Consider the following 22,849-nt stretch of genomic DNA (forward strand, 5'->3'; position numbering starts at 1 on the left):
TCAGTATCATACAATTACAGCGGAGTCCATTTGATGGGATTCTCACTGCTACATCTTGCTTTATTCCCTATCTAACCAAGTCTCAAATTTCACATTTATCTGAACACCAGGCTTGGGTTATTTCCTTATCATACCAGTCTGACACAAACTGAAACATTGCAAATTTCTGGCGCAGGAGAAGGCCAGGCCATTCAGCCCATGTAGTTTGTGCAGGTCAAAAAAGAACAATCCAGCTTATTCCCACGTTCCAGCTCTTGATCTACAGCCTTGAAAATTAAGCACTTCAGAGCCAGGGACGTAAAAAAAAAACATGAAAACGAGGAGACTGAGAGCATAGCCAGGAAGATAAAGGAGCGCAAGGAAGAGATAGGCTGAAGGCAGAGCAGGGGAGATAAAAGATTGCGAGAAAGAGTGAGACTGAGAGCGGAGCCAGCAAGATAAAAGAGCAAAAAAAGAGCGGGATAGAGTGCAGAGTGCTAGCCTGGAGTTTGGAGAATCCTGAAGTGACATCAGGATTCAAAAGTGGTGTGGGGCAAGTGGAAGCAGCATTGGATGAGTACCGTCAGGTTATGTATCTACTAGTTTTATCGCTTATAGTTGGTTAGGTCAATTTTTAGTGGTCTATAGTTTGTACGGGTTATATTCTGTAGTAATGAGGATCAAGGAAGAAGGGCCCTAGAGTAATTGATATTATTTGATTTTAAGTATCTTCAAAAATTTTAATTTAAAGGGGCAAGTCATGGCTCAAAGCAGTGGTATGTTCCTCCTGCTCTATGTGGGAAGTCAGAAACATTTCCAGTGCCCAGGACCAGTACGTGTGCGGGTAGTGTCTCCAGCTTTCGGAGATGGAGCGGTGGCTGGGGACTCTATGGAGCATCTGCAAGGTGGAGACTATAGTGGATAGCACATATAGAGGTGATCACGCCATAGGCCAAGACTCCACAGGCATGAAGCGAAAGGGTGACCACCAGGGTAGAGCAAGAGGACTACGAAAGCAGGGAGCGAGAGAGAGGAAGCAAGCGAGTGAGGAGAGAGAGAGAGATGGAGTGAGCGAACGAGCGAGTCATTCAAGAGAAAGCAGCAGCAGCCAAATCGTTGGAAAAAATGGTCATGGTACACATTGGTACAAAAAAGGGATGAGCTCCTAAAACCAGGTGGCATGGTGGCAGTGGTTAGCACTGCTGCCTCACCGTACCAAGGATCTGGGTTCAATTCCGGCCTCGGTCGACTGATTGTGTGGAGTTTGTACATTCTCCCCGCGTCTGCGTGGGTTTCCTCCCACAATCCAAAGATGTGCAAATTAGGTGGATTGGCCATGATAAATTGCCCCTTAGTGTCCAGGGATGTGCAGGTTAGGTTATGGGGTTACGGGGATAAGGTGGGGTGGACAGGAGAGTGGACATGTGTACAGTGTTGATTCAAAGGGTCAGTGCAGACTCAATGGGCTGAATGGCCTCCTTTTGCACTGTAGGGATTCTATGAAAAGCAGAATAAAGGGAGTTAGGAAGTAAGTTGAGAAGTAGAACCTCAAAAGTAGTGATCTCAAGATTGCTACCAGTGCCACGTGCTAGTCAAGAGCAGAAATAGCAGGATATGTCCGATGAATAGGTGGCTGGAGAGACGGCGCAAAAGTGAAGGTTTCAGATTCCTGGGACATTGGGACTGGTTCTGGGGAGGTGAGACCATTACAAATTGGATGGGTTACACCTGGGCAGGACCAGGGAGAGCATTTGCGAGAGTGTTTGGTGAGGGGATGGGAACCTATGCTAGGAGTCAAAGGAGGGAGAAACATGGACAAGAACAAATGACAGAAAGGGGAATAAGAAAAGTACTAGATAGAGATCACAAGGCCCAGAATCAAACAGGGCCTCAATGGGAAATAATGGGAAAAAGGACCTCATACTGATCCCTACAAAAGCCCACTGGAAACAACTTTCTAATTACAAAACATCCACCTATTGCCCCATTCTTCTTGCTGCTAAGTCAGTTTTGTATTCAACTTGCCACTTGCCCTTGGAATCACATGGGCTCTTACTTTACTGACCAGCATGCCATGGGAAACCTGGTCAAAAGCATTACTAAAGGGTGACACGGTGGGGAGTAGTTAACACTGCTGCCTCACAGCGTCGAGGACCCGGGTTCAATCCCTGCTTAGGGTCACTGACAGGTTGGAGTTTGCACATTCTCCCCATGTCTGCATGGGTCTCACCCCCACAACCCAAAGATGTGCAGGGTAGGTGGATTGGCCACGCTAAAATTGGCCCTTAATTGGAAAAGGTTTTAAAGCATTTTTTAAAAGCCTCGCTAAAACCCTTGTGGACTACATCAAATACACTATCCTCATTGACTCTCCTGGGTTGAACTGAGGAACAGTAAAAGGTCAACCACATTGTAAGATGTTACAGAGCTCATCCCCCACCTCCCTCCAAAACACACGAGCCACTGTTGGTGCTGTATACTTGGCTCTGACTGTACACCCCAGAGGAACCATTGACATCACCAATGTTCAGCACATATATCAATGACATTAAGCGGCAAAATAAAGAATACGGCATAAAAATTAGTCCAGTATTTGCAAAACAAATGTTATTTTTATCTTGCTTTCTCTAGTGGTACATTTGGCACAGGCATTGTTCGACTAAATGAACATGGTCCCATGTTCCTTTTTTGGTTTGTTCTCTGTTAGCAGCATCTACCTAGGGATGTTGAGGGTAACTCTAAAGTTATCCAGTCTGCACTGTTATCCACTGACCCTTTGGGATAAACTGTGAATTCCCCTCACTGAAAGAGGTTACTGATACTCACTGTCTTAGCTCAACTGAAGGTGATCATGAAAAGAAACTGCTAGGAGGCAGCAACTTCAGAATAGGGGAAAGGAGAGAAAAGGGAAGGAAAAAGTGTGAAAAATGAAGTTAATTCTGAATGTTTGGAGAAAATTGAAATTCTCATCACTTCTAACTTACATAACCTCTTACCTGAAAACTCAGAGCATGAAAGGAATAAAAGCAGTAGTTAAGCCATTTGAAAAAAGATTCACTAATGACATGGGCATTGGGCATTTTGGGTTGAGTGGGCTTTGCTGGTTCCTAAGCTGTTGAATGTTTGACATTAACTTTTGGAGAGCGTTCTATGATAACTACTTGAAGACCTCCACCAACGCCAATCAACAAAACAAGGACAAAAGCTGTTCAGGAATCCTTCCCAAATGTGGATGTGGAGCATTGACCCTTAAGGATGATGGGAATGGACTTCCGGGTGCGGCGATGACCAGCTGAGTCGCACGTTTCGGCAGCTCCCTGTGAAACGGACTTTTGGGCTCTTGATAGGAGCCCCAACGGCAATTTTGACGGCTAAAAACACTGTGCAGTAAACCAGAAGGGAATCCCCCCTGGATACGGATGGAAAAAGGAGGAGAGAGTGGCCAGATTGCAGTGGATCCTTTAGAACAGCGGCAAGGAAGGCAAGCAAAAACCAAGATGGCGTCGGAAGGTGGCAGTTTAACATGGGGCCCTGAACAACAAGAGTTCTTGAAATGCTGTGTGGAAGATATCAAAAAGGAAATGAAGAAAGAGCTGTTGGCCCCGATACTACAGGCGATCGAAGGGCTAAAGGAGGAACAAAAGACCCAGGAGCGGGAGCTTCGGGTCGTGAAGGCAAAGGCAGCCGAGAATGAGGACGATATACAGGGCCTGGTGGTGAAGACGGAGACGCAGGAGGCACATCAGAAACGATGTGTGGAAAGGTTGGAGGCACTGGAAAACAACGCAAGGAGGAACAACCTGAGGATTCTTGGTCTTCCTGAAGGTGTGGAGGGAGCGGACGTCGGGGCATGTGTGAGCACGATGCTGCACTCGTTAATGGGAGCGGAGGCCCCGGCGGGTCCGTTGGAGGTGGAGGGAGCATACCGAGTGATGGCGCGAGGACCGAGAGCAGGAGAAATTCCCAGAGCCATAGTGGTGAGATTCCTCCGTTTTAAGGATAGAGAAATGGTCCTTAGATGGGCGAAGAAAACTCGGAGCAGTAAATGGGAGAACGCGGTGATCCGCGTTTATCAAGACTGGAGTGCGGAGGTGGCGAGAAGGAGGGCGAGCTTTAATCGGGCCAAGGCGGTGCTTCATAAAAAGATGATAAAATTTGGAATGCTGCAACCGGCAAGACTGTGGGTCACATATCGAGGGAGGCACCACTACTTTGAGACGGCGGATGAAGCGTGGACTTTTATTATGGAAGAAAAACTGGAATGAGCGGGTTATTAAAAAGAACGTTCGAACAAAGTGGTGGGGCGAATGTGGGGGGCAAAGAGGGGTTTTATGTACTAATCCTGCGATGTGGTAACTTTTCTCTCTCCCACAGGTGGTGATGGGGGGAGGAGGGGAGGTGGAGGAGATGGGGCGTTGGCCATTGGGGGCGGGGCCAAGGGAGAAGCGCGGGCTTGGTTCCCGCGCTATGATAATCATGGCGGGAATAGAGAAGCAGGAAGGAGGGGGCGTCGCACGGTGCGAGCCGAGGTCACGGGGGGAAGCCAAGGTCAGCCAGAGTTTGCTGACTTCTGGGAGCAACATGGGGGGAGTAATTACGCTAGCGGGGGATCTAGCGGGGGGGGGGGCGGGGGGGGGTGGGAGGGGGGAATTACTGGGTTGCTGCTGCTGGGGAGAGGGGAGAGCTGGTATGGGAGAGGATGGGCAGGGGGGCACCGCCTGGGGGAGATACAGCTGCGTGGGAACCGGGTGAGGAGCTGGAAAAAGGTGATGGCTAATCGACAAGGGGGGGGGGGGGTAGGAAGCCCCCCAACTCGGCTGATCACGTGGAACGTGAGAGGGCTGAACGGGCCGATAAAGAGGGCACGGGTACTCGCACACCTTAAGAAACGTAAGGCAGATGTGGTTATGTTACAGGAAACGCACCTGAAACTGATAGACCAGGTTAGGCTACGCAAAGGATGGGTGGGGCAGATGTTCCATTCGGGGCTAGATGTGAAAAACAGGGGGGTGGCTATATTAGTGGGGAAGCGGGTAATGTTCGAGGCAAAGACTATAGTGGCGGATAACGGGGGCAGATACGTGATGGTGAGTGGCAAACTACAGGGGGAGACGGTGGTTTTGGTAAACGTATATGCCCCGAACTGGGATGATGCCAATTTTATGAGGCGGATGCTAGGACGCATTCCGGACCTAGAGATGGGAAAGCTGATAATGGGGGGAGATTTTAATACGGTGTTGGAACCAGGGCTGGATAGGTCGAAGTCCAGGACTGGAAGGAGGCCGGCAGCAGCCAAGGTACTTAAAGATTTTATGGAGCAGATGGGAGGTGTAGACCCGTGGAGATTTAGCAGACCTAGGAGTAAGGAGTTCTCGTTTTTCTCCTATGTCCATAAAGTCTACTCGCAAATAGACTTTTTTGTGCTGGGTAGGGCATTGATCCCGAAGGTGAGGGGAACGGAGTATACGGCTATAGCCATTTCGGATCACGCTCCACACTGGGTGGACTTGGAGATAGGGGGGGCAACAGGAGGGCGCCCACCCTGGAGAATGGACATGGGACTAATGGCAGATGAGGGGGTGTGTCTAAGGGTGAGGGGGTGCATTGAAAAGTACTTGGAACTCAATGATAATGGGGAGGTCCAGGTGGGAGTGGTCTGGGAGGCGTTGAAGGCGGTGGTTAGAGGGGAGCTGATATCAACAAGGGCACATAAAAGGAAGCAGGAGAGTAAGGAACGGGAGCGGTTGCTGCAAGAACTTTTGAGGGTGGACAGACAATATGCGGAAGCACCGGAGGAGGGACTGTACAGGGAAAGGCAAAGGCTACATGTAGAATTTGACTTGCTGACTACAGGCACTGCAGAGGCACAATGGAGGAAGGCACAGGGTGTACAGTACGAATATGGGGAGAAGGCGAGCAGGTTGTTGGCACACCAATTGAGGAAAAGGGGAGCAGCGAGGGAAATAGGGGGAGTGAGGGATGAGGAAGGAGAGATGGAGCGGGGAGCGGAGAGAGTGAATGGAGTGTTCAAGACATTTTATAAAAAATTATATGAAGCTCAACCCCCGGATGGGAGGGAGAGAATGATGGGCTTCTTGGATCGGCTGGAATTTCCCAAGGTGGAAGAGCAGGAAAGGGTGGGACTGGGAGCACAGATCGAGGTAGAAGAAGTGGTGAAAGGAATTAGGAGCATGCAGGCGGGAAAGGCCCCGGGACCGGATGGATTCCCAGTCGAATTCTATAGAAAATATGTGGACTTGCTCGCCCCGGTACTGACGAGGACCTTTAATGAGGCAAAGGAAAGGGGACAACTGCCCCCGACTATGTCTGAAGCAACGATATCGCTTCTCTTAAAGAAGGAAAAGGACCCGCTACTATTTCCCTCCTAAATGTAGATGCCAAGGTCCTGGCCAAGGTAATGGCAATGAGAATAGAGGAATGTGTCCCGGGGGTGGTCCACGAGGACCAAACTGGGTTTGTGAAGGGGAGACAGCTGAACACGAATATACGGAGGTTGTTAGGGGTAATGATGATGGCCCCACCAGAGGGAGAAACGGAGATAGTAGTGGCGATGGATGCCGAGAAAGCATTTGATAGAGTGGAGTGGGATTATTTGTGGGAGGTGTTGAGGAGATTTGGTTTTGGAGAGGGGTATGTTAGATGGGTGCAGCTGTTGTATAGGGCCCCAGGGGCGAGTGTGGTCACGAATGGACGGGGATCTGCATATTTTCGGCTCCATAGAGGGACAAGGCAGGGATGCCCTCTGTCCCCATTATTGTTTGCACTGGCGATTGAGCCCCTGGCGATAGCGTTGAGGGGTTCCAAGAAGTGGAGGGGAGTACTTAGGGGAGGAGAAGAGCACCGGGTATCTTTGTATGCGGACGATTTGCTACTATACGTGGCGGACCCGGCGGAAGGGATGCCAGAAATAATGCGGATACTTGGGGAGTTTGGGGATTTTTCAGGGTATAAATTGAACATGGGGAAAAGTGAGTTGTTTGTGGTGCATCCAGGGGAGCAGAGTAGAGAAATAGAGGACCTACCGTTGAGGAAGGTAACAAGGGACTTTCGTTACCTGGGGATCCAGATAGCTAAGAATTGGGGCACATTGCATAGGTTAAATTTAACGCGGTTGGTGGAACAGATGGAGGAGGATTTCAAGAGATGGGATATGGTATCCCTGTCAATGGCAGGGAGGGTGCAGGCGGTTAAGATGGTGGTCCTCCCGAGATTCCTCTTTGTGTTTCAGTGCCTCCCGGTGGTGATCACAAAGGCTTTTTTTTAAAAGGATTGAAAAGAGCATCATGGGTTTTGTGTGGGCCGGGAAGACCCCGAGAGTGAGGAAGGGATTCTTACAGCGTAGCAGGGATAGGGGGGGGGCTGGCACTACCGAGCCTAAGTGAGTATTATTGGGCCGCTAATATTTCAATGGTGAGTAAGTGGATGGGAGAGGAGGAGGGAGCGGCGTGGAAGAGATTAGAGAGGGCGTCCTGTAGGGGGACTAGCCTACAGGCTATGGTGACAGCCCCATTGCCGTTCTCACCGAGGAACTACACCACAAGCCCGGTGGTGGTGGCTACATTGAAGATTTGGGGACAGTGGAGACGGCATAGGGGAAAGACTGGAGCCTTGGGGGGGGGTCCCCGATAAGAAACAACCATAGGTTTGCCCCGGGGGGAATGGATGGGGGATATGGAATGTGGCAAAGAGCAGGAATAACGCAACTGAAAGATCTGTTTGTGGATGGGAAGTTCGCGAGTCTGGGAGCGCTGACCGAGAAATATGGGTTGCCCCAAGGGAATGCATTCAGGTATATGCAACTGAGGGCTTTTGCGAGGCAACAGGTGAGGGAATTCCCGCAGCTCCCGACACAAGAGGTGCAGGACAGAGTGATCTCAAAGACATGGGTGGGGGATGGTAAGGTGTCAGATATATATAGGGAAATGAGGGACGAAGGGGAGACTATGGTAGATGAACTAAAAGGGAAATGGGAAGAAGAGCTGGGGAAGGAGATCGAGGAGGGGCTGTGGGCAGATGCCCTAAGCAGGGTAAACTCGTCGTCCTCGTGTGCCAGGCTAAGCCTGATTCAGTTTAAGGTATTACACAGGGCACATATGACTGGAGCACGGCTCAGTAAATTTTTTGAGGTGGAGGATAGGTGTGCGAGGTGCTCGAGAAGCCCAGCGAATCATACCCATATGTTTTGGTCATGCCCGGCACTACAGGGGTTTTGGATGGGGGTGACAAAGGTGCTTTCAAAAGTAGTAGGAGTCCGGGTCGAACCAAGCTGGGGGTTAGCTATATTTGGGGTTGCACAAGAGCCGGAAGTGCAGGAGGCGAGAGAGGCCGATGTTTTGGCCTTTGCGTCCCTAGTAGCCCGGCGCAGGATATTGCTAATGTGGAAAGAAGCCAAGCCCCCGGGGGTGGAGAACCTGGATAAATGACATGGCGGGGTTTATAAAGCTAGAGCGGATTAAGTTCGTCCTAAGGGGGTCGGCTCAAGGGTTCACCAGGCGGTGGCAACCGTTCGTCGAATACCTCGCAGAAAGATAGACGGAATGGGAAAAAGAAGGCAGCAGCCCAGGATCGGGGGGGGGGGGGGGGGGGGGAAGAGAGGAGGAACCAGAAGGACCCTCAGGGTTGTTAATATATACTGGAGAGTGTTACTTGTGACAAGGCAGTTGCCAATTAGGGCTAGTTTTCATTTTTGTTATTTATTATTTATTCATTTTTTGTTTATAAAATAGGTCATTGTTATTTGTGTTGTTATAATATTGTGTAAAGGATGCACAATGTACTGTGTTGGTTGACCAAAAATTTTCAATAAAATATTTAATAAAATAAAAAGGATGATGGGAATGAGTTGCACCTTACTTTTATGTTTCAACACATGCTGCAAGACATATTTCTGCAATAAAATGTTGAGTCCCACTAACCTCATGTGGTCAAACCTCATGAAGAGTGCACTGTACTCCACTGCTCGTTGTTGAAGTTCCACATCTAAACTGCTTCCATAGATAGAAACTGCCTTCCTGATGCGACTGAAAGAATCACAGATTGCAGTCATTGACTAAAATATCGTGTGAAAAGTTTAAATGAAAAGCAAAGCAAACCTTCCAAAATAATTACTGCTTAAAGGAACATTCAGGATTTCCTTTTCTCTGGAAAGTACCAACTTCACTGGTTGCAGTTCCACTGGCAGACCTCAGTATTGGCAATTGTACCTCAGAGACAGCAGCTTCAGGATAGATGAACAGAAAATTGGATTGGGGGCGGGGTGGGAGAATTCTTCAACCAAAAATGGCACAGATTGGGCCAGCTGAATATTACCAGATGGCCATAAAGGTACCTCGATAGCAGGAACCATTGACTATCAATCAGGAACAGGGACCCACACTGAAATGCATCTTTCCGAAGCTCAAGCTCAAGAGGCCCACTGTATACCCCAGCTGCAGGCAATAGTTGAGATCAGCTAACACAGCAGTTTGGGATATGAATCTGGTGAATTCTGATCTGTATGTTGTTTATTATTAAAAATGGTAACCAATTATGATTAGCAATTCTAAAGTTTTCTAATCTCTATGGAACGCCAGTAGCCCAGAGCCACATTATCTTTTTAAAAAAAAAAATATATTTATTAAAGTTTTTAACACAATTTTTCTCCCTTACAAACAATAACCCCCCCGTAACAAAAAAAACGAGAAATCGTGCAGAGCAAGATATATACATGGCAAAATGATATATTTACACAGCTTTGTACACTGGCCCTCACCCGTACGTGCCAGTTTCCCCAACCCTTCATGTTATCGCTTGCTCAACAGTCCCCCCTTTCACCCCACCCCCCTCCCAGGACATCGCCTCCACCCACCCCCCCAAAGGTTGCTGCTGCTGCTGACCGACCTTCTTCTAACGCTCCGCGAGATAGTCTAGGAACGGTTGCCACTGGCTGTAGAACACCTGCGCAGACCCACTCAAGGCGAACTTAATCCTCTCCAACTTTATGAACCCAGCCATATCATTTATCCAGGCCTCCAGGCTGGGGGCTTTGCCTCCTTCCACATGAGCAAGATCCTTCGCCGGGCTACTAGGGACGCAAAGGCCAGAATAGAACATACATAGAACATAGAACAATACAGCGCAGTACAGGCCCTTCGGCCCACGATGTTGCACCGAAACAAAAGCCATCTAACCTACACTATGCCATTATCATCCATATGTTTATCCAATAAACTTTTAAATGCCCTCAATGTTGGCGAATTCACTACTGTAGCAGGTAGGGCATTCCACGGCCTCACTACTCTTTGCGTAAAGAACCTACCTCTGACCTCTGTCCTATATCTATTACCCCTCAGTTTAAAGTTATGTCCCCTCGTGCCAGCCATATCCATCCGCGGGAGAAGGCTCTCACTGTCCACCCTATCCAACCCCCTGATCATTTTGTATGCCTCTATTAAGTCTCCTCTTAACCTTCTTCTCTCCAACGAAACCAACCTCAAGTCCATCAGCCTTTCCTCATAAGATTTTCCCTCCATACCAGGCAACATCCTGGTAAATCTCCTCTGCACCTGCTCCAAAGCCTCCACGTCCTTCCTATAATGCGGTGACCAGAACTGTACGCAATACACCAAATGCGGCCGTACCAGAGTTCTGTACAGCTGCAACATGACCTCCCGACTCCGGAACTCAATCCCTCTACCAATAAAGGCCAACACTCCATAGGCCTTCTTCACAACCCTATCAACCTGGGTGGCAACTTTCAGGGATCTATGTACATGGACACCTAGATCCCTCTGCTCATCCACACTTTCAAGAACTTTACCATTAGCCAAATATTCCGCATTCCTGTTATTCCTTCCAAAGTGAATCACCTCACACTTCTCTACATTAAACTCCATTTGCCACCTCTCAGCCCAGCTCTGCAGCTTATCTATATCCCTCTGTAACCTGCTACATCCTTCCACACTATCGGCAACACCACCGACTTTAGTATCGTCTGCAAATTTACTCACCCACCCTTCTGCGCCTTCCTCTAGGTCATTGATAAAAATGACAAACAGCAACGGCCCCAGAACAGATCCTTGTGGTACTCCACTTGTGACTGTACTCCATTCTGAACATATCCCATCAACCACCACCCTCTGTCTTCTTTCAGCTAGCCAATTTCTGATCCACATCTCTAAATCACCCTCAATCCCCAGCCTCCGTATTTTTTGCAATAGCCTACCGTGGGGAACCTTATCAAACGCTTTGCTGAAATCCATATACACCACATCAACTGCTCTACCCTCGTCTACCTGTTCAGTCACCTTCTCAAAGAACTCAATAAGGTTTGTGAGGCATGACCTACCCTTCACAAAGCCATGCTGACTATCCCTGATCATATTATTCCTATCTAGATGATTATAAATCTTGTCTCTTATAATCCCCTCCAAGACTTTACCCACTACAGACGTGAGGCTCACCGGTCTATAGTTGCCGGGGTTGTCTCTGCTCCCCTTTTTGAACAAAGGGACCACATTTGCTGTCCTCCAGTCCTCTGGCACTATTCCTGTAGCCAATGATGACATAAAAATCAAAGCCAAAGGTCCAGCAATCTCTTCCCTGGCCTCCCAGAGAATCCTAGGATAAATCCCATCAGGTCCCGGGGACTTATCTATTTTCAGCCTGTCCAGAATTGCCAACACCTCTTCCCTACGTACCTCAATGCCATCTATTCTATTAGCCTGGGGCTCAGCATTCTCCTCCACAACATTATCTTTTTCCTGAGTGAATACTGACGAAAAATATTCATTTAGTATCTCGCCTATCTCTTCAGACTCCACACACAATTTCCCATCCCTGTCCTTGACTGGTCCTACTCTTTCCCTAGTCATTCGCTTATTCCTGACATACCTATAGAAAGCTTTTGGGTTTTCCTTGATCCTTCCTGCCAAATACTTCTCATGTCCCCTCCTTGCTCGTCTTAGCTCTCTCTTTAGATCCTTCCTCACTACCTTGTAACTATCCATCGCCCCAACCAAAACTTCACACTTCATCTTCACATAGGCCTCCTTCTTCCTCTTAACAAGAGATTCCACTTCCTTGGTAAACCACGGTTCCCTCGCTCGATGCCTTCCTCCCTGTCTGACCGGTACATACTTATCAAGAACACGCAGTAGCTGATCCTTGAACAAGCCCCACTTATCCAGTGTGCCCAACACTTGCCGCCTACTTCTCCACCTTATCCCCCCCAAGTCACGTCTAATGGCATCATAATTGCCCTTCCCCCAGCTATAACTCTTGCCCTGCGGTGTATACTTATCTCTTTCCATCATTAACGTAAACATCACCGAATTGTGGTCACTGTCCCCAAAGTGCTCTCCTACCTCCAAATCCAACACCTGGCCTGGTTCATTACCCAAAACCAAATCCAACGTGGCCTCGCCTCTTGTTGGCCTGTCAACATATTGTTTCAGGAAACCCTCCTGCACACACTGTACAAAAAACGACCCATCTATTGTACTCGAACTATATCTTTTCCAGTCAATATTTGGAAAGTTAAAGTCTCCCATAATAACTACCCTGTTACTTTCACTCATATCCAGAATCATCTTCGCCAACCTTTCCTCTACATCCCTAGAACTATTAGGAGGCCTATAAAAAACTCCCAACAGGGTGACCTCTCCTTTCCTGTTTCTAACTTCAGCCCATACTACCTCGGAAGAAGAGTCCCCATCTAGCATCCTCTCCGCCACCGTAATACTGCTCTTGACTAGCAGCGCCACACCTCCCCCTCTTTTGCCTCCTTCTCTGAGCTTACTAAAACACCTAAACCCCGGAACCTGCAACATCCATTCCTGTCCCTGCTCTATCCATGTCTCCGAAATGGCCACAACATCGAAGTCCCAGGTACCAACCCACGCTGCCAGTTCCCCTACCTTGTTTCGTATACTCCTGGCATTGAAGTAGACACACTTCAAACCACCTACCTGAACACTGGCCCCCTCCTGCGACGTCAAATCTGTGCTCCTGTCCTCTATACTCTCATTCTCCCTTACCCTAAAACTACAATCCAGGTTCCCATGCCCCTGCTGCATTAGTTTAAACCCCCCAAAGAGCACTAACAAATCTCCCCCCCAGGATATTTGTGCCCCTCAGGTTCAGATGTAGACCATCCTGTCTGTAGAGGTCCCACCTTCCCCAGAAAGAGCCCCAGTTATCCAGAAATCTGAATCACTCCCGCCTGCACCATCCCTGTAGCCACGTGTTTAAATGCTCTCTCTCCCTATTCCTCATCTCACTATCACGTGGCACGGGCAACAACCCAGAGATAACAACTCTGTTTGTTCTAGTTCTGAGCTTCCATCCTAGCTCCCTGAAAGCCTGCCTGACATCCTTGTCCCCTTTCCTACCTATGTCATTAGTGCCAATGTGGACCACGACTTGGGGCTGCTCCCCCTCCCCCTAAGGACCCGGAAAACACGATCCGAGACATCACGTACCCTTGCACCTGGGAGGCAACATACCAAACGCGAGTCTCTCACGCTCCCACAAAATCTCCTATCTGTGCCCCTGACTATAGAGTCCCCAATTACTAATGCTCTGCATTAGTTTGCCGGCCTCTTTCGCCTCCTGCACTCCCGGGTTGTCCACTACTCCAAATATTGCTAGCCCCCAGCTTGGCTTGACCCGGACTTTCACCACCTGAGATATTGCTCCCGCCACTCCTCTCCAGAACCCCTCCAGTGCCGGGCATGACCAAAACATATGGACATGGTTCGCCGGGCTCCCTGAGCACCTTCCACATCTGTCCTCTACCCCAAAGAACCTACTCAACCTCGCCCCGTCAAGTGCGCTCTGTGGACCACCTTAAATTGTATCAGGCTGAGCCTGGCACACGAGGAGGAGGAATTAACTCTACCTTGGGCATCAGCCCACAGACCTTCCTCGATCTCCTCCCCCAGCTCTCCCTCCCATTTACCCTTCAACTCTTCTACCAGCGCTTCCCCCTCTTCTTTCAACTCCTGGTGTATTTCCGACACCTTGCCCTCCCTGACCCATACACCCGAGATCACCCTATCTTGAACTTCTTGTGCCGGGAGCAACGGGAATTCCCTCACCTGTCGCCTCACAAAAGCCCTCACCTGCATATATCTAAAGGCATTTCCCGGGGGTAACTCAAACTTCTCCTCCAGTGCCCCTAGGCTCGCAAACGTCCCGTCGATGAACAGGTCCCCCATTCTTCCAATCCCCGCCCGATGCCAGCTCTGGATCCCCCCGTCCATCTTCCCCGGGACAAACCAGTGGTTACCCCTGATCGGGGACCACACCGATGCTCCCATTGCACCCCGGTGCCGTCTCCACTGGCCCCAGATCCTTAGCGTTGCCGCCACCACCGGACTCGTGGTGTACCTTGTCGGCGAGAGCGGCAGCGGTGCCGTCACCAATGCCCCCAGGCTCGTTCCTTTACAGGACGCCATCTCCATCCTCTTCCATGCCGCCCCCTCTCCCTCCATAACCCACTTGCAGATCATCGCCACATTTGCTGCCCAGTTGTAGCTCCCCAGGTTTGGCAGCGCCAACCCTCCTCGGTCCCTACTGCGTTCCAGGAACCCTCTCCTTACTCTCGGGGTCTTATTCGCCCACACAAACCCCATAATACTCCTGCCTACTCTCTTAAAAAAGGCCTTAGTGATCACGATGGGAAGGCACTGAAACACAAACAGAAACCTCGGAAGGACCACCATTTTGACCGACTGCACTCTACCCGCCAGCGAGAGCGGTAACATGTCCCATCTTTTGAAATCCTCCTCCATTTGCTCCACCAACCTCGTCAGATTCAGTTTATGTAGGGTCCCCCAACTCCTGGCTATCTGGATCCCCAGATACCGAAAGCTCCCCTCCGCCCTCCTCAGTGGTAGGTCCCCTATCCCTCTTTCTTGGTCCCCCGCCTGTAATACAAAGAGCTCACTCTTCCCTACATTGAGCTTATAGCCCGAAAACTCCCCAAACTCCCTTAGAGTCTGCATGACCTCCACCATCCCCTCCATTGGATCCGCCACGTACAGCAACAGGTCATCCGCATATAGCGACACCCGATGCTCTTCTCCCCCTCGGACCACCCCCCTCCATTTATTAGACTCCCTCAATGACATGGCCAATGGTTCGATCGCCAATGCGAACAACAGGGGGGACAGGGGGCACCCCTGCCTCGTCCCTCGGTACAGTCGAAAGTACTCCAACCTCCGCCGGTTCGTCACTACACTCGCCATCAGGGCTCTGTAAAGGAGCTTAACCCAATTGATAAACCCTGCCCCGAACCCAGACCTACGCAGCACCTCCCAGAGGTACTCCCACTCTACTCGGTCAAAGGCCATCTCCGCGTCCATAGCGGCCACCATCTCCGCCTCTCCCTCCTGCGATGGCATCATTATCACGTTTAAGAGCCGCCGCACATTGTTGTTTAGTTGCCTGCCCTTTACAAATCCCGTCGGGTCCTCGTGGATTACCTCCGGGACACAGTCCTCGATCCTCGTGGCCAGCACTTTTGCCAGCAACTTCGCATCCACATTGAGGAGCGAGATCGGCCTGTACGATCCACATTGCAGTGGGTCCTTGTCCCGCCTTAGGATCAAAGAAATTGTCGCTTCCGACATTGTCGGGGGCAGGGTCCACTCCTCTCTTGCTTCATTAAAGGTCCTCACCAGTAGCGGGGCCAACAGGTCTGCGTACTTCCTGTAGAACTCCACCGGGAATCCGTCCGGTCCCGGGGCCTTCCCCGCCTGCATGCTCCCCAAACCCTTGCTCAGCTCCTCCAACCCAATTGGTGCCCCCAAACCAGCCACCTCTTGCTCCTCCACCCTCGGGAATCTCAGCTGATCTAGGAATCGTCTCATCCCCTCTTCCCCCGCTGGGGGCTGGGATCTGGGATCTGTACAGCTCTTCATAAAAGGCCTTGAATACCTCGTTTATTTTCGGCGCACTCTGAACCGTGGCTCCCCTTCCATCTTTGACTCCCCCTATTTCCCTCGCTGCCATCCTCTTACGGAGCTGGTGTGCCAGCATCCGACTAGCCTTTTCCCCATACTCGTAGGTCGCCGCCTGCGCTTTCCTCCACTGTGCCTCCGCCTTCCCTGTGGTCAACAGGTCAAACTCCGTCTGGAGCCGTCGTCTTTCCCCAAGTAATCTTTCCTCCGGGGCCTCTGCGTATCTCCTGTCCACTATCAAAATCTCCCCCACTAACCTCTCCCTTTCCATACCCTCTGTCTTCTCCCTATGAGCCGAATGGAAATTAGCTCTCCCCTGATCACCAACGCCTCCCATACCACCCCCACCCGCACCTCCCCGTTGTCGTTGGCCTCCAAGTACCTATCGATACACCCCCTCACCTTCCCACACACCACCTCGTCCGCCAGCAGTCCCACATCCAGCCGCCACAACGGGCGTTGGTCCCTCTCCTCTCCCAGCTCCAGTTCCACCCAGTGCGGGGCATGGTCCGAAACGGCTATAGCCGAATACGCCGTCCCCTCCACCCTTGGGATGAGCGCCCTACCCAGAACAACAAAATCTATCCGGGAGTAGGCTTTGTGTACATGGGAGAAGAAAGAAAATTCCCTGGCCTGCGGCCTTGCAAACCGCCATGGGTCCACTCCCCCCATCTGATCCATAAACCCCCTAAGTACCTTGGCCGCCGCCGGCCTCTTTCCAGTCCTTGATTTGGAGCGGTCCAGTGCTGGATCCAACACTGTATTGAAGTCCCCTCCCATTATCAGGCCTCCTATCTCCAGGTCCGGAATGCGCCCCAACATGCGGTTCATGAATCCTGCATCATCCCAGTTCGGAACGTATACGTTTACCAACACCACCCACGTCCCTTGCAGCCTACCGCTCACCATTACATGTCGCCCTCCATTGTCCGCTACAATAGTCTTGGCCTCAAATGACACCCGCTTGCCCACCAATATTGCCACCCCTCTATTCTTTGCGTCCAGTCCCGAGTGGAATACCTGTCCTACCCATCCCTTTCTTAGCCTGACCTGGTCCGCCACCTTCAGGTGTGTCTCTTGGAGCATGGCCACGTCCGCCTTCAGTCCCTTTTAAGTGCGCGAACACTCGAGCCCTCTTCACCGGCCCATTCAGGCCCCTCACATTCCACGTTTTCAGCCGGATTGGAGGGGCTCTCACACCGCCCCCCCCACGCCCCGCCGACTAGCCATCTCCTTTTCTGGGCCAGTCCCGTGTCCACGCCTTCCTCACCCTCCAGTCCCCCAGAGGGGGGACCCCCATCCCGACCACCTCTTCTGTGTCCCATTCCCTTTCGACCAGTGCAGCAGCAACCCTTTCCCCCCCCCTTCCCCCCTCCCCCCGCTAGATCCCCTGTCTAGCTTTTTTGCTCCCCCCATGTCACTCCCGTAAGTCAGCTGACGCCTGCTGACCCCGGCTTCCCCCGCCGTCCCATTGACCTTCCCGCGTGGGAGTCTCCCAATCCATATGCATTCCTTTGTTCCCCTTCCCGCCTTTCTTCCCGCACGCGGGAAAACACCCCGCGCTTTCCAAAGCCCGCTCCGCCCCCTCTGGCGCAGCTCCCGTCTCTCCTTGTCTCTCTCCCCCAGCCCATGTAACATTTCCTGCGCGTGATTGACCCCCTATATACAACAACCATCACACATCAAACCCTAAAACATCCCCCCCACCCTCACAAACCCTCAGTTAGAGTCCAACTTTTCGGCTTGTACAAAGGTCCACGCCTCTTCAGGCGTTTCAAAGTAATAGTGTTGGCTCTTCTATGTGGCCCACAGTCGCGCTAGTTGCAGCATTCCGAATTTCACTTCTTTCTGGTACAACGCCGCTTTGGCCCGGTTGAAACCCGCTCTCCGCTTTGTAACCTCCGTGCTCCAGTCCGGGTATATTCGGATCTCTGCATTGTCCCACTTACTGCTCCGCTCCTTTTTGGCCCATCTCAGGACCCACTCTCTGTCCGTGAACCGGTGGAACCTCACAACCATCGCCCTTTTCGGCTCATTTGCCTGGGGCTTCTTCGCCAGCACCCGATGTGCCCCGTCCAACTCCAGCGGCCTCGAAGGTGCCTTTGTGCCCATCATCGCCTCGAGCATCGTGCTCGCGTATGCCCCGGCATCAGCCCCCTCCACTCCCTCAGGGACACCCAGGATTCGCAGATTCTTTCTCCTCGACTTGTTCTCCAGGTGTTCGAGTCTTCCCGCCCACCTCTTGTGTAGCGCCTCGTTCTGCTCCACTCTCACCGCCAGGCCCACGAGCTCGTCCTCGTTCTGACTGACTCTTTTCTGTACCTCCTGGATCTTAGCTTCGTGGACCTTCTGGGTGATCCCGAGTCCTTCAATTGCTGAAAGCATAGGCGCCAACATCTCCTTGCGCATCTCCTCGCGCTGCTCCTCGAAGCAGCGCTTGATGAACTCCTGCAGCTCCCCTTTGTCCCTGGCCGCTGCCATTTTGTTTTCTTTCCCTCGCTTCTCCCGTTGCTCCAGTGCCGCTCCTTTGGCCGTTACACTTCTGGTCCGTTTCATAGAAGTTGGAGGGGGACCTCTCTCTTCCCTTCCCCACGGGCTGCATCAAAAAAAAAGCCTCGTCCCTGCTTCTTCAATGGCCTTGGTAGATCTTTTCACAGTTGTTCCCTCTGCTGCTAGAATTCACCTTTGATAGAGTCAAGTCAGATTGCAGCTTTAAGCTTGCCCTTCCCCCGCCTGCATGCTGGAAGAGGCCTTTGTCTATTCCTGCAGCACAAGCCAAATCTTTTACTATTTCTGCCGGGTCTGATAGCCAAAAGACATAATATTCCTGGGGGACACTGTCAGGGGAATGCTGCAGTCTTCTTCCCACACCGGGAAATGTCAAACGAATGCTGTGGGGGCCCTGTAAAAGAGCCCAAAAGTCCGTTCCAAGCGGGAGCTACCGAATATGCGACCTAGCTCTGCATAGCCGCACCCGGACGTCCAGAGCCACATTATCAATAAGTTCCTTTAGGTTACTCATCACCTGTGGCATCACCCAGAGACTAAGTGTTCACAAGATTTGGTCGGCCCGGTTTCCATGACGGTGTTAAAAATTACACATTATTTTAAAAGTTGCAAAATATTTAATCAAGTAATGCAAGCATAAAATGGGCGGCAATATATTATTCTCCTTTATGCTGTAGAGAGGTCAGGTGTTAAAACAGAAGATGGTACAACTTGTGATTGGTCAACATCAGGTAGCCATTTGGTAACTCAACCATTTCCAGAAAATGCCAACAACTTTAGATGAATAAGGTCCTGGAAGAAAGGAGGATCCTCAATTAAGAAAATATCAACAGGAGAATGAGCTCATCCATAAATTAGACTATGGAATCCACAACCTGCAAACTTGAGACAAAACCACAGCATGGAACATATCAATGAAAAGAGCAGCCGTGGACAGTCTGAAAGACACCAGCTTTCCTGTCTCTGCCTCGTACATAGATAACAGACACAGGAGCTCAGATGAACAATGCTTTTCTTGTAAATGTTTTTATTGACTTTTCATATTTATATTCTACAAATTATAGTTCAGGAAAAAAAGTGCAAAAACCAACATGTATATGTACAAGCGAACATCTTAAAACAGCCTCTTCCCCACAGCTACAACGACTCCCCTACGGACTGATCTGTTCCCTTTAAGAATACTATTCACAACGCCCCATGCTGCTCTTGCTCATGTATTTGCTTTGTTTGGCCTCTTGTTCCGCACTGTAACCAATCAGTTTTGGCGATGCACCATTTGTCAATGTTCTCTGTTGATTATTCTCTTGGTCTATTATGTACGTACTGTGCATGTTGCCTCGGCCGCAGAAAACTACTTTTCACTGTACTTCGGTACATGTGACAATAAATCAAATCAAATCAAAACAACTGCAGCCATGATCCCCCTTTAACCGGACCAGCAATCACCTCTACTGGTTGTTGGCTATGAACATGTCTTGAAACAAATTAGTGAATGGCTTCCACGAAGCTTTCTTCCGATCCGCGGGTGGCAAATTTTATTTTCTCCAGCCTGAGAAGCTCCGCCAGGTCTGACAGCCAGTCTGCAGTCTTGGGTGGTGCTGCCAATCGCCAGCCGAGCAGGATTCTCCAGTAGCCAATCAAGGAGGCAACGGCTAGGGAGTTGGCCTCCTCCTCATGAAGAGCTCTGGTTGATCTGAAATGCCGAAGACTGTCACTTTTGGAACTTGAAAAATATTCACAAAGCACATGGAGGTGATGAGGAAGGAGATGGTGGCAGTATTGAAGGTGCTGGTGGAGAAGGCGATTGCACCGGTGAAAGCGGCAGCGTTGAGAGCATCGGCCAAGGTGCGGGAGAAGGGTGAGAGATTGAAGTGAGTGGAAGACGCCTTGTTGCAACACAATGATCAACTCACCTCGATGGGTGAGGAGCTGCAGAGGGTGGTGTTGGCCAACAAGGGTCTGCGAATCAAAGTGGAGGACTTGGAAAACAGATCTAGGCGGCAAAATCGGAGGATTGCGGGTTTGCCTGAAGGGGTGGAGGGCCCGAGGCCGACGGAGTATTTTGCCAAGATGTTGGAGGAGCTGCTGGAGGAGGGGGAAGATCCCTCTTGGTACGAACTTGATCGGGCTCATAAGGCGTGGAGGCCTATACCAAAGGATTTACCAGAATGTTGCCTGGTATGGAGGGAAGATCTTATGAGGAAAGGCTGAGGGACTTGAGGCTGTTTTCATTAGAGCGAAAAAGGTTAAGAGGTGACTTAATTGAGGCATACAAGATGATCAGAGGATTGGATAGGGTGGACATTGAGAACCTTTTTACTCGGATGGTGATGTCTAGCACGAGGGGACATAGCTTTAAATTGAGGGGAGATAGATATAGGACAGATGTCAGAGGTAGGTTCTTTACTCAGAGAGGAGTAAGGGCGTGGAATGCCCTGCCTGCAACAGGAGTGGACTCACCAACACTAAGGGTATTCAAATGGTCATCGGATAGAAATATGGACGATAAGGGAATAGTGTAGATGGGCTTTTGAGTGGTTTCACAGGTCGGCGCAACATCGAGGGCCGAAGGGCCTGTACTGCGCTGTAATGTTCTATGTTCTAAAGGTGAATGAGCCGCCAAGAGCAATGCCTATTTTGTTTCCGTAGGTACCGCGTGAAGGAGAAGGTCCTGTGTTGGGCAAAGCAGAAGCGGGAGGTGCAGTGGGCTAGAGCTGGTATACGTATACACCAGGACTTTACTGTGGAGTTGGCAAGGAGCCGAGTGAAGACAGCACTGTATAACAGCAGAGTGCGGTTCGGCATTGTGTACCCAGCTAAATTGAGGGTGAGCCACAAATCCAAAGACATTTATTTTGAGACGGTGGAAGCAGCGGAGGCATTTGTGAAGGCAGAACGACTGGGGCAGAAGTGGGAAATGGGACTGAGGATTGGTCTTGAACTGAGGGTAGGGAATGTGGATGAGTATGTAGCTCTATTTTTCACTGCATGTTGTTTGTGTGCTAAATGAGTCGACGTTGTCTATTTGGACAAGGTAAGAGTGGGGATTTTCTTTTGCAATGATGGTTCTTTGGGATTTGTGTGTTGACACTGGGGTTGTGTGTTGAAGGGGATTTCTTTGTTTTCCTGGGACCGGGCAGGGGGAAGGGGATTGGAGGGGAGTGAGACCTGGGCAGGGGCCCCCACACTGGCTAGATTAAGCTGGCCAGTGAACAGGTGTGGGGGGGAAGGGGCTGCGGGCATCAGAGCCTGATAGAACAGGTTTCGATGAGCCTAGGTGGTGTGAAAGGTTGGGGGAGGAGACCGATTCTGGGTGTGGTGCTTTCAAGGGGAAGTGGAGGGGAGGATTCTGGGAGGGGGGTGGGGGAATTCTATCATGGGCGTCATTCATTGTACTTTCGGGGATTGGATGGCCCTGAATATTAGCCCGGGGGGGGGGGGGGGGGGGGAGACTATATCTGTTAATGGTGACTATGGATGATTCCTGATTCCTTTTTGTTTTTTTATTTGATGTTTATGTTGACATACGGGTTGTTGTTTGGGGGTTGGTGGGAGGATGGGATCATTGTTGTTGATAAGAGGATTGACATTGTATTCGTTACCGCTTATTGTTTGTTGGTGTGTGTAAATTTTGCAGAAAATGTGAAAACGAATAAAAATATTTTTTTAATAAAAAGAAACAAGATAAAAAACAATGCTACATAATTAGAAAAATCATGTAAATAAAAAATAAAACACCAAGGGGTGGGAAAGTAAAAACTGCAGATGTGTATATACATCGAGGTACTAGAGAGACAGTTGCAGTATACAGGTATACTGCAGTATACCTGTATACTTCCCCCCCCCACACCTTTTTTTCTGTTTTTGTTTTAACAGAGAGTACATACAACACCAGTAATACAAAATAGATCTTGGGGGGGGGGGGGGGGGGGGGGAAAGAGGGGGGTCCCTGGGTGATGCCCCCGATATTGCTTGCTTCTCCAGATTGGTTTTCGCTGTTGTTGTGAGTTTGCCTCTGCTTCGGCCGTCCCTCGATTCTTTCGCTTCTTCCTCCTGTACTTTCTTACTCTGTTGTTGTGTTCGTCATGGCCATTATCGTTTCCTGTGCTCTCCTTCCAGCTTGCGTTCCCTCATCTCCCCCCCCCCCCCCCCCCCCCCCCCTCCCGGCTTCCCTCTATTGTTCTTTGCCTCCTGTCCTTCCTTCTTTCTCCCAACCCTGCCCCCCTTTCCTCCCCTCCTCTCCTTTCCCACTTCTCCCTCTCTGAAGCTTACCATTCTTTTCTATTGTGCTTAGCTACCCCCTCTTGCATTGTTCCCCCCCCCCCTCCCCTCCCCTCCGGATCTTTCCCTCATCCTTCTCTTTTATCATGTTTTGGCGACTTTCTCCTGGCTCCTGG

The 22,849-nt window shown here is 50.4% G+C and overlaps 1 protein-coding gene across 2 annotated transcripts in view; it reads right to left on the bottom strand.

The window, feature by feature from the left end:
• The window catches only part of LOC140428291 (AP-1 complex subunit gamma-1-like), a 263,950-nt gene that overhangs the window by 69,147 nt on the left and 171,954 nt on the right, over positions 1-22,849 (bottom strand). For both annotated transcript variants that reach the window (XM_072514604.1, XM_072514603.1), the window contains exon 17: positions 8,916-9,020. In XM_072514604.1, the coding sequence (XP_072370705.1) occupies positions 8,916-9,020 (105 nt within the window). The remainder of the gene's footprint in view (positions 1-8,915; positions 9,021-22,849) is intronic.

Source organism: Scyliorhinus torazame, chromosome 8 (genome assembly GCF_047496885.1).
Source record: "Scyliorhinus torazame isolate Kashiwa2021f chromosome 8, sScyTor2.1, whole genome shotgun sequence".
Taxonomy (NCBI): domain Eukaryota; kingdom Metazoa; phylum Chordata; class Chondrichthyes; order Carcharhiniformes; family Scyliorhinidae; genus Scyliorhinus; species Scyliorhinus torazame.